This window comes from Loxodonta africana, chromosome 2 (genome assembly GCF_030014295.1).
Source record: "Loxodonta africana isolate mLoxAfr1 chromosome 2, mLoxAfr1.hap2, whole genome shotgun sequence".
NCBI lineage: Eukaryota > Metazoa > Chordata > Mammalia > Proboscidea > Elephantidae > Loxodonta > Loxodonta africana.
This window is the reverse complement of record NC_087343.1, coordinates 66,882,337-66,900,986: the sequence shown is the minus strand read 5'-3', so window position 1 is coordinate 66,900,986 and position 18,650 is coordinate 66,882,337. Positions and strand designations below refer to the sequence as shown.

General features: G+C 35.8%; 1 protein-coding gene across 2 annotated transcripts in view; it reads right to left on the bottom strand.

Moving 5' to 3' along the window:
* The window catches only part of IPO11 (importin 11), a 244,545-nt gene that overhangs the window by 109,779 nt on the left and 116,116 nt on the right, over window positions 1–18,650 (bottom strand). For both annotated transcript variants that reach the window (XM_010588166.3, XM_064272370.1), the window contains exons 21-22: window positions 11,398–11,513; window positions 2,625–2,701 (exon numbers count right to left, since the gene is read on the bottom strand). In XM_010588166.3, coding sequence (XP_010586468.1) covers window positions 2,625–2,701; window positions 11,398–11,513 — 193 coding nt within the window. The remainder of the gene's footprint in view (window positions 1–2,624; window positions 2,702–11,397; window positions 11,514–18,650) is intronic.

Genomic DNA, 18,650 nt, shown 5'->3' with positions numbered 1-18,650 from the left:
CAAACTGCATCCATATCACTACTCATTGATACTATTTATAAAACACACAATTTTAAAAAGCTTTGAAAATTAGTTTAAATCACGTATTCATCATCACAGTGTTGAAATTTCATTAATACTTCACTCAAGTAACAAATCCTACGGAGTCAGTCATTGGGTACTTTTTCTTTTAAAATACTAGTAATGTTAACAGTAGGAGTAGCCATAGCAGTAACAAACATAATAGCAAAACACTTCAACAGTGCTTACAATGTGCCAGATATTCTAAACACATAACAGCTGACTGAATATTGATTTGATAAGGACTACACATCAACTAAAAAGCTTTCCATCAATAATTAAAGCACAAATGAAAGGGTACAGGGACAGGGAAAACTAGATTACAGGAAGCAAAACATCAACAATGGAATTAATGAGAATGTTAAAACACTGTGAAAAATGTAACCAATGTCTCTAAATAATATGTGTAGTAATTGTTAAACGGGAACCTAACTTACTGTGTAAACTTTCACTGAAAACACAATAAAATACTATCTAAAACAAAAAAAAAGCTGTACTTGAGCACTTAACAAAATTGGCAATAGTGTCTTAAGGTTATACTAAAGTTAGTTATATACTTTCTTGTTTGCTTAAATCTCTTCCTTCTGGTTCCTAAACCCCCTTTCCATAACCCTATGGGAATTTCACATTATAGAGGCAAAAAGGCATGCTGAATTTGGGGTGGAATACAAAGGTGAAGTGAGGCCACTGTGTGGAATCACACATACATGACAGTGGCTGGTTTTCTTTATAAGACATAGTTGATAACGGGTCAGGCTTGAGATTTCCATTCCTGTGTAAAGTATAAAGAAGTATTATGGATTACCCAGTATGACCTATATGTGGTCTGCAAGTTAGGAAGAATAGAACTAGCAAGGCCTTCACTAGAGAATAAAGGAAAGGGAAGATGTTATCTATTCTCTTTATGATGACTGAAAGAGACAAAATTTACTTTTCCTAGAAGAGTGCTGTTAAGTGACTGGCCTATTGCCACTGACTTTATCTTTGGAATTGTTCCCTTTCATGGAGATGCTAGATGATAAATAACAAATGTCTCTTTATGGGAAAACAAATGGTTATTTTGGTATTATTTGAGATCTCACCTGATTCTGAGGAATGGAGCAGAAGAAGAGAAAAACTCAGAGAAAATGTGAGGGACATAATCCAGCCACCATGGTCATCCAACAAATGAGGAGAGGAAAATTTTTTTTATCAGTTGAAACTGTGTTTTAGTCCACATTTACTGATATTTTCAAAGTGTGAGTCTACTTTCCTGGTACATCATTAAACCTCAGTAATATTCCTGCCTCTAATAAAATTTATCACAATAATTTTGCAGACAAAAGTCTTTAAATATTGCCATAATAATTATGACTTTTTTCCTAGTGTTTTCCTGCCTAAGTGCTTTCTCATGACAATATTAGTATGCCCAAAGTTCTAATGAAGGAATTAGAGATGCTTCATGGATGAGTCTTGAAGAATGAAGACTCTGAATGGAAAAAAATTGTTTTTGCAATACATATTATAAACAATAAAAGAAGGCAGAATTTTAGGTGTGAACCTATAGTGTAAGCGCCCACACAAAACAATAATAATATAAACAGGATATTATAAAGAGAAATTCAAAAATAATTACACATTTGTGAATGGAGGCTGATAAGTAATAGAAAAGTATTGCCTTTCTATTATTAATTATTGTCAGAATACATGTTCAGATTGGCAAAATGAATTTAAGTAGATCTCATCCAGGAAGGCTGAGAGACTAAGAGACCACTAACACAGAGCCTAGTTTCCAGGTTGCATATGCCAAAACTGTTGCTTAGAAAACATGAAACTTCATGATTTTACAGTCTGTATGTAACTAATAATTCAACAATAAATTTGATTTCCTAATATATAATAACCTTTATCGTGGTGGTTCCTTAGCTAAATCAGAGAAATAGGTACAAAGCTCATTTATGAATAATCACTTGTAAAATCACTCTGTAAAGGAAGCTGGATAAAATTACAGCATATAGAAGCAGTTTCACTACAGTCTTCTAAATAATTTATAGAACTGCCATCATACATAGAAATTTTACCAGGCAGTGTTCAAGTTTAATTTATAGTTAGTTTCCCAAGAACGTTTTTTTATTTTTATTACAAAATTTCCCACAAGGTAATGAAATTTGGTGTTTACTCTTTAAGAAGTAGGGGTCCCTGGTCCCTGGGTGGTGCAAACAGTTAACATGTTTGGCTGCCAACCAAAAGGTCGGAAATTCAAGTCCACCCAGATGCCTGGTGATTTACTTCCCCAAAATCAGCCACTGAAAACCCTACACAGCACAGCTCTACTCTAACACATGCTGGGTCGTCATGAGTCAGAATCGATCAGATAGCAACCGTTTTCTTTAATAAGCAAAATTGATACTAAAAATTTTATAGAAAAATCTAGAAATCATTGTAATACATTCAGACTTTATTTTTTAAATCAAAATCACGGACTTTAATAAAAAAAACAGAAGCTGTAATTGAAAGTCACTTATAAAGCCCCAAAATTATAGCTACATTCGAAAATATCATTAAATTTCTGCTTTAACACATACCAAGAAGTGCTGACATATTCTGAAATATACGAAGTAACTCCGGTGTTATACATGGGCTGTTTTCCAATGTCACTAACCTACGAAGAAAAAACAAATGATTAAATCATCTTCCATGCTCATTAAAGCCATTAACATAATAACAAATATAAAAATAGTTGCAAATGCAGGAAGAAAAACAAATGGACAAGACAGAATATTATAAAAATTGTCTTTCTAGGAAAAAAAAATTACCAAATTCATCAAAATTTAAAAATCTACCTACAAAAAAAAAAAGATTTTTTTTGTATGTAATATTATTGCTGCCCACATAGCAAAAATAAAATACCTGTAACAATGAAACTATAACGACAAAGATAAAAGCATGCTTATTATGAATTCATTAAGGAGAGATAAACATTATTTCATTGTTCTGATTTTCCTGAAATATTTTTCTGCCACATTTCACTGGTATGTCCTTTACTGCAAAATTTGGCTAATTAGTAAAACTACTTATGTGGTGTGCTTAATAAATATGAACTTCACAGTATGACAAAGGCTACTTATAAGCATGTTTCACAGTGTGACCATGTGAAACAATCAATGCATAAAAAATATATATGGGCTGTAGTTTATCACAGTATTACATAGCTAGTTTACCTACTCATTTCCCCCAAAAAGATACAGGGAAAAACCCATGATTGTGACACCAGCTCCAAAACAAGGGGAATTCTACTTTAAAAAAATACATTCATTTATAATATAAACTCTTATCAGATCATAAATAGAAACTTTCTTCATCGGATAAGAGGGTATCTATCAAATTGCATTGGGCAAATCTGCTACAAAAGACCACTATAAAGATGTCACTGTGAGGACTAAGGTGTGCCTGACCCAAACCATGACATTTTTAATCGCTTCGTATGCATACAAAAGCTGGACAATGAATTAAGAAAACCAAAGAACTGATGCCTTTGAATTATGGTGCTGGCGAAGAATACAGAATATACCATGGACTGCCAGAAAAATGAACAAGTCTGTCGTGGAAGAAAAACAGCCAGAGTGCTCCTTGGAGGCAAAGATGGCAAGACTTCAACTCATGTACTTTGAACATGTTATCAGGAGGGACCAGTCCTTGGAGAACATCATGGTTGACAAAGCAGAGGGTCACTGAAAAAGAGGAAGACCCTTGACGAAATGGACTGACACAGTGGCTGCACCAATGGGCTCAAACACAGCAACGATTGTGAGGATGGTGCAGGACCGGGCAGTGTTTTGTTCTGTTGTACACAGGGTCGCCATGAGTCAGAGCCGACTCAATGGCACCTAACGACAACAACATGAAACACCCACAGCAAATACACATAGTGATATGTTGAAAGAAATCTCCTGAAGAACAGAAGCAAGCAATGAATACTCTCTATCACCATGTCGACTGTCACATCTATTTCATGTTATATGAAGAGGGTCTCTCGAATCATCTGTCAATTAATAAAAAATACAAGGAGAGAAGAAGAAAAAGTTAAATATTCCTTTCTCACAAGATATAACATAGAAAAGAAAGAGAAAGGGAGAGACTCTGTATATAAATTATCTCAATAATTTTGAAAAAGAGAGTTCAGCAAGGTTACAGCGTATATTGATATACAAAAACAACAGTTTCTATATACCAAGAACAAACAACTAAGATCAGTTATTTCTATACGCTAAGAACAAACAGTTAAGATCTAAATAAATGACATTACCACAGGCATAGACACAAAAATCCAACATCATGAAGATGTACATTCTTTCTAAATTGTTATACAAAATGAATGTGATTTCAGTTCAAATCCCTAGAGGGTTTTCCCTGGAACTTAGTCAAGTTGATTCTAAAGGGATTCGGAGAACAAATGGCCAAGAAGAAACAGAAAATTTCTGAAGAAAAGAAAAGCATGTATAAACCAGTAGGGTGGGGAATACACTTGCTTTACCAGATAATAAGACTTCCTGTGTTTTTGTGGTTAGCTGCCGTCAAGTCAGTTCAACTCACAGTGACCCTACATATAAAAGAACGAAACACTGCCTGATCCTGTGTCATCCTCACAATCACTGCATGTTTCAGTCCGTTGTTACAACCACTGTGTCAATCCACCTCATTGGAGGTCTTGCCCTTTTGTTTGACAACCCTATGCTTTACGACGTATGATGTCTCCAGGGATTGGTACCTCCTGATAGCATGTCCAAAGTATGTGAGATGAAGTCTCACCATCTTCACTTCTAAGGAGCATTCTGGCTGTACTTCTTCCAAGACAGACTTGTTTGTTCTTCTAGCAGTCCGTGGTATATTCAATATTCTTCGACAACACCATAATTCAAATGCATCAATTCTTCTTCAGTCTACCTTATTCACTGTCCAGCTTTTAAATGCATATGCGGTGACTGAAAATACCATGGCTTGGGTCAGGCGCACCTTAGTCCTCAAAGTGACATCTTTGCTTTTTAACACTTTAAACAGGTCTTTTGCAACAGATTTGCCCAAAGCAAAACTTCATTTGATTTCTTGACTGCTGTTTCCATGGACACTGATTACAGATCCAAGTTAAATGAAATCCTTGACAACTTCAATCTTTTCTCCATTTATCACCGTGTTGCTTATTGGTCCAGCTGCGAGGATTTTGTTTTATTTATGTTGAGATGTAATTCAAAGGCTGTAGTCTTTGATCTTCATCAGTTAGTGTTTCAAGTCCTCTTCACTTTCAGCAAGCAAGGTTGTGTCATCTGCATACTGCAAATTGTTAATGAGTCTTCCTCCAATCCTCCAGTCCAGCTTCTCAGATTATTTGCTCAGCATACAGATTGAATACATACGGTGAAAGGATACAACCCTGACGTACACCTTTCCAATTTTATACCATGCAGTATCCCTTGTTCTGTTCGAACAACTGCCTCTTGGCCTATGTACAGGCTCCACATGAGCACAATTAACTCTTCTGGAGTTCCCCTTCTTCCTAATGTTATCCATAATTTGTTATGATCCACACAGTTGAATGCCTTTGCATAGACAATCAAACACAGGTAAACATTGCTGTATTCTCTGGTTTTAGCCAAGATCTATCTTACTTACTACAAATCTGTTATACTTAATATAGTACACGGAACAGAAGACCTTCTCATATATAATAGAAGAGGCTATTAGGATCAGTAAGGAAAGGCTGAACTACTCAGTCTTTGCTGTTTAGATACTGAACCTCTACGTCACACCATATACAGAAATTAAGTCTAGTAGGAGTTACATGAGAAGAGTAGGGCTTTACTTTGCAAGACATTCGGGGAATTTTTCTATGACTTTAGGTTAGAGAAAGATTTTAAAACAAAATTGATAAATTTGACTACACTGAAGTTAATAACTACTATTTTTCAAATGATATTCCCAAAAAGGAAACCTTGGTGGTGTAGTGGTTAAGTGCTATGGCTGCTAACCAAAGGGTTGGTGGTTCGAATCTGCCAGGCACTCCCTGGAAACTCTATGGGGCAGTTCTACTCTGTCCTATAGGGTCGCTATGAGTCGGAATCAACTCGACAGCACTGGGGTTGGTTTGCTTTTGGTTTATTCCCAAAAAAGTTATATACTGGGGAAAAAATGTTTGCAATCTATAAAATTAATAAAGGAGTGGTAGCCAGAGGAATAATATCCAAAAGAAGTCAATATGAGAAAAATAGACAAAACAAACAAGCAGGCATTTCACAGAGGAGGAGACCCAAATTGGCAACGAACATATAAAAAGACATTTAACTTCGATGACTTGACTTACTTAACAAAAATAGTTAAATCTAAACAAAGTAAATATGTCAGTATTATGATAAACTTTAAATCCAAAAGAACTGTGTTGTTATTGTTAAAATTCTGACTCCTAGTGACCCTATATGACAGAATATAACTGCTACATAGGGTTGCCAAGACTGTAACCTTTCTGGGAGCAGACTGCCACATCTTTCCCCTGCAAAGCAGTTGGTGGGTTCAAACTGCCAACCTTTCGGTTAGCAGCCAAGGGCTTCACAATCGTGCCACCAGGGCTCCTTCCGATAAAATTAAAAGGTGCAAAATCAATCAATGCATACAGATATTACATCACATTAAGCTTCATGAAAATATTTTAAATGTTATATTCTATTTATTGAATATTTTAACAATATAGAAAAGTATCAAAATTTTCCAGAGTAAATAATATTTTTTTTAATGTACAGATCAAAGGCCATTAGAAATAAAAAAGGGACAAGGGCACAAAGAAAACTAAGTCAGAGATTTTAATAAACAAGTGTCATGATGAAATAACAAAATGACAATGTGAACTATACAACTGAAAACAGAAGGAATAAATGTGAACATCTATCTTGAAACAAAGACAACATCATTACTATTCTATATGGATATGTTACAAAAATGGAGCCTGTGATGGGTCATTAAAATTCGTATTACGTTAAAAAAAAAACTGTACAAGCCACATGTTACAACTGTAATGCAATACATCCAGATCTGAGTTATATATTTTTATACCAGCAAAAAATAAACAATGTTGGGTCAAAGAAGTCATTTAAAAATTTGTAATGCTAGCACCAAAATAAAAAGTAGAATATTACATATCAAAACTTATGGAAAACAGCCACTTATACTCCAAGACAAATTCACAGCTTTACACGTTCCAGTACTTAATAAGAAAAACAAGGGTAAGAAACTAACCATTTTTTTCACACTGTTAGAAAAATCCACCAATAATTAAATGTAGAAAGTAAAAAATTCAAAAAAAAAGCAAACACAAATTAATGAAAAGACAAAAACACACAATTAATAAAACTAAGAGTAAATTCTTTAAAAATAATGAAAAGACAAAACTCTAAAAAATGTATTTAAGAGTTATTTTAAGGGACTAGCTACCAAAATTAATACACAGAGAAAATTAAAATTAAAACCAAAATAAAATACGCATAACCTAAAAGCTTAGGAACAACTTGGGAACGTTACCACAATATAACTGACTCCTCCCTACTACCACAGGTACAGTTTCAGTTGGCTTCATTACTGAATTTTCAAATGTTCCAAAGGATAGTTTTCATATTACAGAAACCAACCATTCCAGTACAAAGAAAATAAGAACACAACCTAACAAACTGGTAACACAACTGTAACTGATACAAAACTATAGTATCACAAAATATAAATTAAAAATCTAATTAATCTGCAGAGAAAAATAAATTAGATAAAATGCTAGAAAATAAAATTTTACAATACTTAAAAGTATAATTCACCCCACCATGTAAAGTTTATCTGAAAAGTTTTTAAAAAGACAATGATACAAACTTCTTAGTATATGGCGAAAGGAATCAAAACAGTTGTTTTTATTTTTAATGATGAAGAGCATATTACATTAAATAGTGCATGGTTATCACTGCCAGCTCCTTCCTAGCATCCATTACCTCTTATCTCCTAAAACAAAAACTGTTTATCTGAAGTCTTTTGTTCAAATTCTGTCTAAAAATAAAAGTAACTTATAATAGTGCATGTTTATATTAGGAAAGAAGACTAAAAATTAATGAGCTAATTCTATAGAATGTAGGTCAAAAGACAAAAAACAAACCTAAAACAAGCAGAAAGAGGTAATAATAAATATAAAAGAAGAAATTAATAGACAGCAAGCAAACAGAGAGAGAATCAAAGCCAAAGGCTGGTTCTTTGAAAAGACCATTTACATTGATGAAATTCTAGTGAGGTGAAAAAGGAGGTAAAAAAGAGCCACGAAAAAAATTAAACAACATCACCAATCTGAGGGGTTTCGCCTTTATATTCATGATCACAAACATTAACTGGCACTCATTAATTATCCCTAATAAGTTCAAATTCTTTTTCTCCAGGCTATTTATACTCTCTTCATAAACCTCTCATATCCTGTGTACACTCCAGCTCATAATTCTCAGCTGATGACTGTGCTTCCTATTCTCTTTGTGCAAACAGAAGCCATTAAAGGCCTCCAACCTAGACCCAATACAAAATACAGAAATTCACCTTCCTGCCTCCAGTTATAATGAAGTGTCCCTGCTGCCGCCAAATATCAACCCCTCCACTTGAGCTCTGAACACTATCCCTGATTACCTACCTCAGCTATACCACTTCTCTCCAGCATCATTGCTCCTGACCTCCCATTCCCCACACCAGCCAACTGCTGCCCCATTTCCATGCCTTCTTCATAGACAAAGTTCTCAAACAAGCTGTCAATGCTCTCAGTCCTTAAATATCTACACTTCATTCTTTAGTCTACTCCAATTTTAACTTCTGTTCTTACCATGCCATTCAAACTCCCATCATGTCCATGGGACCAAATTCACTTCTCTTACTAGGCCAATCAGCAGGATTTGACATAGCCCACCATTCCTTCTTTTAAGAAACATTCTCCTCTTGGCTTGGCTTTCCTCCTGTATCAGTAGACAGACAGCCCTTATCTGTCTTCTTTGATGGCACCTCCAGTGACCTCAAAATGTTTTAAGTGCATCAGGATTCCGCCTTGGACAGAATGGTCTCTATCTATCCTTCCCTTCTTGTGCAATCTCATCCATTCCCAGACCTTAAATGCCATATACAAAGCACTAAACACCTTAGAAACCCAGGCTCACTGAAGATTATTAACTTATTCAAATCACAAAGCTAACATTGTGATAACCTTGGAATTGGCACTTTTATCTCATTCCGAATAAGAGCTCTAAGTCGCTAAGAAAAATACATGAAGAAATCTGTATTAATTTAGTAAATTAATAAAAAAATTTTGTTTTTACATATTATATAAAATGCTACTTTGTTTTACATACAAATAAAGGCTAGGAAAAAATTAATTACTGTAAAAGGAAATGCACTGTTATTATTACATGTTTCTGTTATCCTTTAAAAATTTATAGTCATATAATAAAAACAGTATATCAGGTCTGTAATATTGGTAAAGGAGCCCTGGTGACACAGTGGTTAAGCACTCAGCTGCTAACCGAAAGGCTGACAGTTTGATCCCACCAGCTGCTCTTTGGGAGAAAGATGTGGCAGTCTGCTTCCGTAAAGATTACGGCCTTGGAAACCCTATGGGGCAGTTCTACTCCGCCCTATATGGTTGCTGTGAGCTGGAATCGACGGCAAAGGAAATACTGATAAGTAATTTTGTGGTTCAAATCAACAAAGTACCCAAGTTTGTCTCTTTATTGTAATTAATATTTTGTATTTTTCCTAATATTCAACATTATCTTGTATCTATATGCTTCTAACGAAGTACTTACGTGCTAGAGACAAATATTCTAATATGTACTCTATAATACGTACTCTAAAGCAAACGTTGTCAAACTACAACCTGTAGGTCAAATACAGCCAACAGCCTATTTCTGTAAAAGAAGAACACAGCCATGCCCACTCTTTATATTTTCTTTGGCTGCTTTGGTGGGACAACAGCCGAAATGAGTAGTTGGACAGAGAAGGAAAGATCTAGAAAGCCTATTTACTATTTAGACCTTTACAAAAAAAATTTGCCAACCCCTAATCTAGAGTAATCCATCCTTGTACAAATATAAATATATGAATATAAAAGGTCTCAACAACATGCTCATGCCCTTTAAGTTCAAACAACATAACCTAGAAGAAAATATAAGAAAAATTCAAATTATAAAGCAATAAGTATCTACCCAGTTATGCTTTAAAATCATTCATCTGGAATTCCAATGTTATTGTTATTAGTTGTCATCAAGGCAATTTCAATCCATGATGACCACAAGCGTGCAAGGCAGAAGTGCACTCCCTCAGGTTTTCAAGGCTGTGACCTCTGGGAAGCAGACTGCCAGACCTTACTTCTGAGGTACCTTGGGTGACTCTGAACCACCAACCTTTCGGTTAGTAGTCCAGCATGTAACCATTTGTGCCATGCAGGGACCCCAGTATTCTGATTTATATCATTAATTTATAATTTACTCCAAAGACAATTTCTTTAAAATCAAAGATGTTAATTCAGAAAAATGGGAGGAAGGAAGGGGAATAGAGGAGGGAGAGAGAAACAACCACAAATGTTCATTTTTTTCCCCACAGTTTACTTCTGTGATTTGTTTTTATAATTCCAATAAAAATATTGGAATTTTGGAGTTTTTTAACCTTTCATGTATTATAAACTACATATTAAATAAAGATTACCCCGGAGAAACTTGTTGCCATCAGTAAAGTAAGTTTTTTAAAGCAAAAGGATTTTCTAGTACAGCTCCTTAAACATAGCAGGCATGCAATAAAGGTTTATGGCACTGACCAGCCACAGAAGCCAACTTTTATACCTCTTACCACTACATGCTATTACTCAGCAAAACATTAAGTCAAGGCCAAAAGTAGCACTAATATTTGGGGCTGAGGCATAGTATCTCACCACTTAGTGGATATGGCAGTTAAGAGGATGAGAAATAACTCAATATCCCCCAAAATATCTCATTGAACAGACTGGGAATTTCGAGTCAATTTTTAGTTTGGAGAATTTATTGGATTCCCATTTTACTTGCCAAATTCCCAAAAATGAAATGTAGCTGAGTTCCTACTGAGATTTCCTGTTTAATTTTGCCTATTATAGGCCTACACTGAGTGACAGTTGCCAAGAAGAGGTAACTATGTTACCCAATTTGGGGAAATTGATTTTGTTTTTGTTTTTAAATGCTGAATTTTTAAAACCCTGTTGCATGACCTTTACTTTACTGGCATAAGAATAAAGAAGGCCAGAAAAAAAAAAAAAGATCCATGGTATCAAGTTTTTCCTCTTACCATAATTCTAAACCATCTTCCAGAAGATAAACATGTGGAGGCTGGGAAACATCTGTACTCAGTTGAATTACTGGGAGCAGGAAAGGGTACAGGTTCTTGCTGTCTGCTCCTAATCCCTATAGGAAGTATAAATAAAACTTAACATAAGACACTCTAAGGTCCCACCCCAACAAAAAATCACCTATCATTTAAAAAGTCTTAAAACCAATTTATAAAAAATACATCAGGTTTTTTTAGGATGGTCCTAATTATAAGGACCACTAAAACAAAGTTACAACTGGAAAGCAAGTAACAAAAAAATACTATTAGACTACCTAATGGCAATAAAAGAATATATGCCAATGTTCCACACATTTGTTAGTTTTGACAGATTCCACATAAGAAACATTTATTTTCTCCTTTCTGTCTCCTGAAGAGGTATTAACATTCATATTTTAAAATCTATGAACTATCTCACCTAAATAACTAATTTAAAATGAACTCAGCCTAAATGTTTACCAGTAGGATAATTAAATTATGGCACATTCATATTCTAGAATTCTGAGCAGCCATGGCAAAGAATTAAGCATGGAAGAAAAAAAAAATTACAAATCAAATAAAAAACATACAGAAGTGTTTATCACAATTCCATATGTCAAAGAATTTGTTAAAATATCCACATATCTGTAATGTGTAGATACACATAAAAATATTAGAAGCAAACAGAAAAAAATCTTAACACTAGGTAGATTTGGGAAGGGGAAAAGCATGTTGGAGAAGTGGCAAAGAAAGATTTTATATAAATATATACACTTTCCCGTATGCTTTAAAAAAGAAATTAAGTGCATGTATTAAATGAAGGATTTTTATTAATATATACAACGCACCAACAACACAAATCTGGAGGAAGAAGTGGAAGTTTTATCTAAAATTCCAATTTGCCAAATTATTTTCTTATGAATGTTGTCTCATTTAACGTATCACACTATAATCTAAGCATTTTGGAAGAAAGTAACATGGATAAAAAATTAATCTCAAAACCATAATAATATCTATCATCTGATAAATACTGAAAGGAAACCGAATAAACTATGAAAATGTTTAATGGTTTCTATTTGCTAGTATATTATAAACGATTTTTAAGTGAACAAAATTCTCTTTTATATAAAAACACCTGGTCGCTTAAAAAGTAATTCAAATGTCAATACAGTTTATAGCAAATTACAATGCCATAAAACATATACATAGTCCCCCCTTGGGCAACATATACATATTAAGTAATCTCACTCTTTATCAATGGGGTGTAAACAATTCAGTAGTAATACATAAAATTCATCTTTAAATAGCTTGAGTTTTGCCCTTTCTATAACTAAAAATCAATTAAAGACCTTCCTAAGTATTTTTCCCAAAGGAAGAGAATTATAAAAATGCCATATTTAACAAAGTAGTACATTCAGTTAAATTTCACTCTCCATAGAAAAGGTAGTTCAATCTTCAGTAGAAAAAAGAAGAACGATAAGAAAAACTAGTTAAATTAGTTTTAATTATCACGTAGACTTAAAATTTTCTGAGAAAATTAGAAGGTATCTACTTACTTAGTGTATATCCCAATAAGTAAAATATGTTAGCATTAGCAAAAGTAAAGTAAGCCAACTGCTAAACATACAAAGACTCTTGAGGGCAATACCATTCTTGACAAAGAACGTAAGTATCACTGCCAATTACTGACATTAAGACTAGATAATAAGATTTCACCAGCCAAACAAGATAATATGGTAAGCAAATCTTAAATTTCTAGAGGATGTCCTCCTGAAGGCTGGCAAAGCCTAAACAGATTCAATACCTTGTAAATTAGTGGCTTGAAGAATGTGCCCAATTCCAGCTACGTGGTTTAAGTAAATTTAATCTGAATATTCTTTGGGCTCACAGAAACAACTATGAGATATAACTAGCCTTTATCAGGAAAGCTCAAAAATAAACCCAGCAAATATTTAGAAAACTAACAGAAATGTTTAAGGAGGGGAAAAAAATTATATTTTAATTGCATAAGATGTACCACTGTGACAAAATGGGTAAAAGTTACATGGGACCTCACTGTACTGTCTTTACAACTTCCTGTGACTCTATAATAATTTTTAAAGTAAAAAATTAAGGAAAGGAAAAAAGGAATCTCACTCTCTGAATACTGGCCTATCTCAGGGCATTATTTTTGGCTCTAGTCTCACGTCCCATGTAAGCACTGATGATGCCCATTATGTATCTCCCATCCAAATCTCTTATGAACTCCAGACATGTATCCACATGACTAAAGACATCTTAAACTCTATTACTGAACAAATACACTGTTCTTAAAAGACGGTTCCTATCCTTCCATTTCCAAACACAAGTGACATGTATCAATACAGTGATAAATTACACAGCCACCTACTAGATCCTCTTTCTCCTCAAACCCACATCAAAAACCAAAAAAAAAAACCAAACCCAGTGCCGTCAAGTCGATTTCGACTCACAGCGACCCTACAGGACAGAGGAGAACTGCCCCGTAGAGTTTCCAAGGAGCGCCTGGCGGATTTGAACTGCCGACCCCTTGGTTAGCAGCCGTAGCACTTAACCACTACGCCACCAGAGTTTCCCCTACATCCAAAGCATCCTTAATTCTACTTTCGTAATATTTTTTCAAATTTTTCCCCTTCTTTCCATGGCATTCAGATCCTCATCATCTCTTTCATGGTTAACACACCCGTTAAAACTCGTTGCCATTCAGTCAATTTCTACTCATAGCAACCCTGTAAGACAGAGTTGAGCTGCCCCATAGAGCTTCCATAGAGCCTGGTGGATTCGAACTGCCAACCTTTTGGTGAGCAGCTGTAGCACTTAACCACTAAAAACGTCACCAGAATTTCACGCTTAACAGGTCTCCATGTTCTTAGTTTTACCCCATTCCAAACTAATGGCCCCATTGGTACCCTGATTACCTCTGTATAGTGAAAATTATCATATCACTCCTTTCTCTGAACATCAAAAGAGAAGTTCTCTTAGCTTTCCTGATGAGTCTACCACACCTAAGCTGTACCCTATCTATGCTCCAGCAACACCAAACAACTGTCAGTATAAGAAATTACTATATTGGTATCTGGAGAAAGCTCATAGATTGAATGTATGAATTTAGTACTGTTCTCTCCCTAAACCTACTAATAGGACCTAGAAGGATTTTTTTTTATTAAGACCTAAAACCTTAATTACAAAAACAGTTTAAAAAGAGATAAAAGCAACTCATATTTGGAAGCTAGAAAGGAAATGGTAAATGATTTAGCAGTCTCAGAAAACAGAAGTACAGAGCCAGGGGTGGGGCAGGCAATAAGCAACTTCATTTATACCACAGAACCTCCAAAAGATTCAGGAACTGTGCCATCACATATTTTGAAAAGTGGAAGGCTAGAAGAAAAGTGTTAAAAATAAAAGGAGATAGAGCAGGGCCAAGATTGCAGAGTAGGCAGATGCTTCCTGTGGTCCCTCTTAAAACAAAGACTCGAAAAAACAAGTGAATCTATTACATATAACAATCTAGGAACTCTGAACATCAAAGGCAAAGTTGAAGAATCGGACTGAGCAGGAGGGTGAGGGAGAGATGATCCAGAATCTGCAAGGAGTTGCCAGACCTGACCCGGCAGGAACCAGCACCCTGAAGGCCGGATCTGCTGGTGCCAGCAGTGAGGCAAGCAGTGGCGCTCATGACGAGTTTTCCACATCGGGAGAGACTGAGCGGCGGAGAGTCCACTCAAGCCACAAAACCAGTGAAAAGCAGCGTACAACTGGTGAAAGATAAGTACATGCGTCTAACCTACCATGCAGATTAAAAAGCACCCCTTCGGGAAAAATTGCTCTCCCATTTATCTGCTCCCTCCTCGCTCTGAACCAGTCTGGGCTGGTTTCAGTGATTGCTGTGTCCCATGGGCTGGAAGTAGGACCCGTCAAGTGCCCTGAACCATTCACCCAGCCTTGGAGAGGGAACAAATTAACAAACAGGAAAAAAATAATCTGCCAGCTCCCCTAAGCTAGGAACTCAGGGCAGGCACACCTCTCTTGCCTAGGCACAGAGATAAGGGGTCTACAGATTCTGAAAGCCTTTCACCCCTGCACAGACCTGTGAGGGCCCATTTCAACAGTGTACGCCTTCATTAGCACAATACAGCAGGGTATGTACCTGAAGCCTAACTTCACTGTATCAGCTATATGGTGGAGTGGCAGGTCTGTGACATTTGACACCACTCTGCCTGTTAAGTAGGGTCCTCACCTACCCATATCAGGGGCCTAAGAACTGGTGGCTGTACCCACTCCCTAGCCGCCCATGACAGAGGTCCAAGAATAACTGGTGCCTCCCATTCCTTACAGCCAATACCACTGGGTGCCCATTCTGGCCACAAAACCCACCCTCCTACGCACTCTAGGTAACAGGGACATGCTTTCCTTCCAGACACTCAGAGGCAGCTTGTCAGCCTCCTGCCTTGCTCAGTGCATGACCCCCTACTGCAACCAGATACCTATGCCTACACCAATCACAATTGTCTGTCTAGGAGTATAGGTGAGACTGTGCACCACATACTTGGTGACCAACTACCTGGATGCCTAAGCTGAATCCATGCAAGAAAAGGAAAAGGACTCCTGGGCTCACATACCTAATAACAGATCTATCCGCCTGGGGACAGGACATTAGAGCTTCAAAGGCACCAATAATCAAACTAGCTCACACAAGCAGCCTATCTGGGCATATCAAAACAAAATAAGAAGTTCGGACACAGTAAGCAAACATTAAATAAAAAGAATAACTTATTGATGGCTCGGAGACAACAGTCAATATCAAATCACATAAAGAGGCAGACCACAATGGCTTCAACAGGCTCCCAAGACAAAGATTCAAGAAAACTTTTGGAGGAAGAAAACTTCCTGGAATTACCAGAGGTAGAGTACAAAAGATTAATATACAGAACTCTTGAAGAGATCCAGAAAGAGATCAGGCAAAACACAAAACAAGCCAAGGAACACATAGATAAAGCAAGAGAAGAACTTAACAAGACTACAGAAGAGCATAACCAACAAATTTAACAGGCTGCAAGAATCCATAGAGAGACAGCGAACAGAAATCCAGAAGATTACCAATAAAATTACAGAATTGGACAACTCAATAAGAAAGTCACAGGAAGAAAACTGAGGCAATGGAAGTCAGGATTAGTGAAACAGAAGATAAACACTTGACACCAACTTATTTGAGGAAAAATCAGATAAAAGAATATTTTCTACAAACGTAAAACAGTCTCAAGACTGTGAGATACCACGTAAAAGTACAACAGTACTATACAAAACAGAGAGATTAACTTAGAACACATTAGGCAAGGAGACTGAAGACTCTTTCGTCAAGAAAGTTCTTAAAATATTAGCATGGAAAGTTCCATAGGAAACAATTCAGTTAGATCATCCTAAAAGAAAAACCCAGAATCAGTAAGCTCCCCACACACATTCGACCCTTCAATCAACTTTTTAGTGCCAACTCCTTAATTCACACAGACAAAATGTTGATAGTTCTTGGAGCTGGATGATGGTTACCTAAGAATTCATTACATTGTTCTTCATTCTTTTATGTATGCTTCACACTTTTCGTAATAAAATATAAAAAAAAAATTGAGGCAACCAACAGATATGATTAAAACCTCTAACATGAAAATAAATAGAATACAGCATCTCGAAGGTGGAAAAAAAAAAAAAAAACCACACTATCCAGAGAGATCAAAGTTTGGAGAAGTATATTATTAACATCCTCACTGGTAGAACAGAAAACACTGCATTCATTAAAAACGAAACACCATACAAAAGGGTTAGTCAACAGAACAAAAATGAACTTACAGACCTTAAAAACATGATAGCAGGACAGAAAACCTCAAAAAAGTTAGAAGATAAAGTTGAGGAAATCCCTCAGAAAGTAGAGCAAAAGGGCAAAGATAAGAAAAAGCAGGAAAGGAATAAAAAGAAAGCCCATGTCTTTCATCTATAACCTAAGTATTCCCTCAGTATGTTCAGACACACCAGGTATTTTGCCAGTTTCATCATTTGGAGAAATGTGGATGTTCTTATGCACTCTAGTCTGAACTGGTTTTATTCTGTGCTTGTGTACAACTGTTACAGCTGAATCCCCTTTCAGTGTCATTAAGAAATGATTCAGAACATGTATCATACATTTAAGCAATAAAAGGTTCAGAAAGAGAGAAAACACAAAGTGGAGGAAATGATAAAACACAATAACATAAAAATCATCTAAATGAGACCAAAATGTCAACAATTACTCTAAAGCAAAAATGAGATGGGGGGTGGGGGGTAGGGAAACAGAGTATCAGTAACAGAACGATCAGAACGCAATTAAAGAAAACACTGACACATTGTGAAAAATGTAACTAATGTCACTAAACAATTTGTGTAGAAACTGTCAAATGAGAACCTAATTTGCTGTGTAAACTTTCACCAAAAACACAACGAATTATTATCTAAAAAAATAACAACACAATAAAGTTATCTAGAATCCAAGAACGTGAATCTCCAGTTTGAAAGGTCCATCAAGTACCCAGAACTATGGGATGTTAACACATCAGCAGCTACATGAAATTAAAAATGGGAACACAAACAATACCATACAAGTTGCCAAAAAGAGGAAGAAAGGATGACACATTCAACAATTACGAATTAGAATGGCTTCAGAGTTCTAAAGAGCAACTCTGAAAGCAAGTAGGCAAAGGAACAATACTTCTAAAATTTTGAGATACTACCCAGAATTTTACACCCAAATTACTCATCAAATGTGAGAGAAGAACAAAGACATTTCCACACATACATAATCTCAAAAAATGTACCTCCTATGTATCTTCTGCAGAATGTCACTCGAGGGTGTGCTCCCTCAGAAAGAGGGATTAAAACAAGAAAGAAGACATAAGATACTGAAAACAGGCATCTCATCAAACGGAGAGAAAAAATAATTTTCTTAATGACACTAAAAGGGGATTTAGCTGTAACAGTTGTACACAAGCACAGAGTAAAACCAGCTTAGACTAGAGTGCCGAAGAACATCCAGATTTCTTCAAGATGATGAAACTGGCAAAATACCTGGTGTGTCTGAATATACTGAAGGAACACTTAGACAATGGATGAAAAAGTGGGCTCAATTATATAGAAAACTAAGGGTAGTAGGCAGAATTCTAAGATGACCACCCCACGTCAGATTCTCGGCCCCA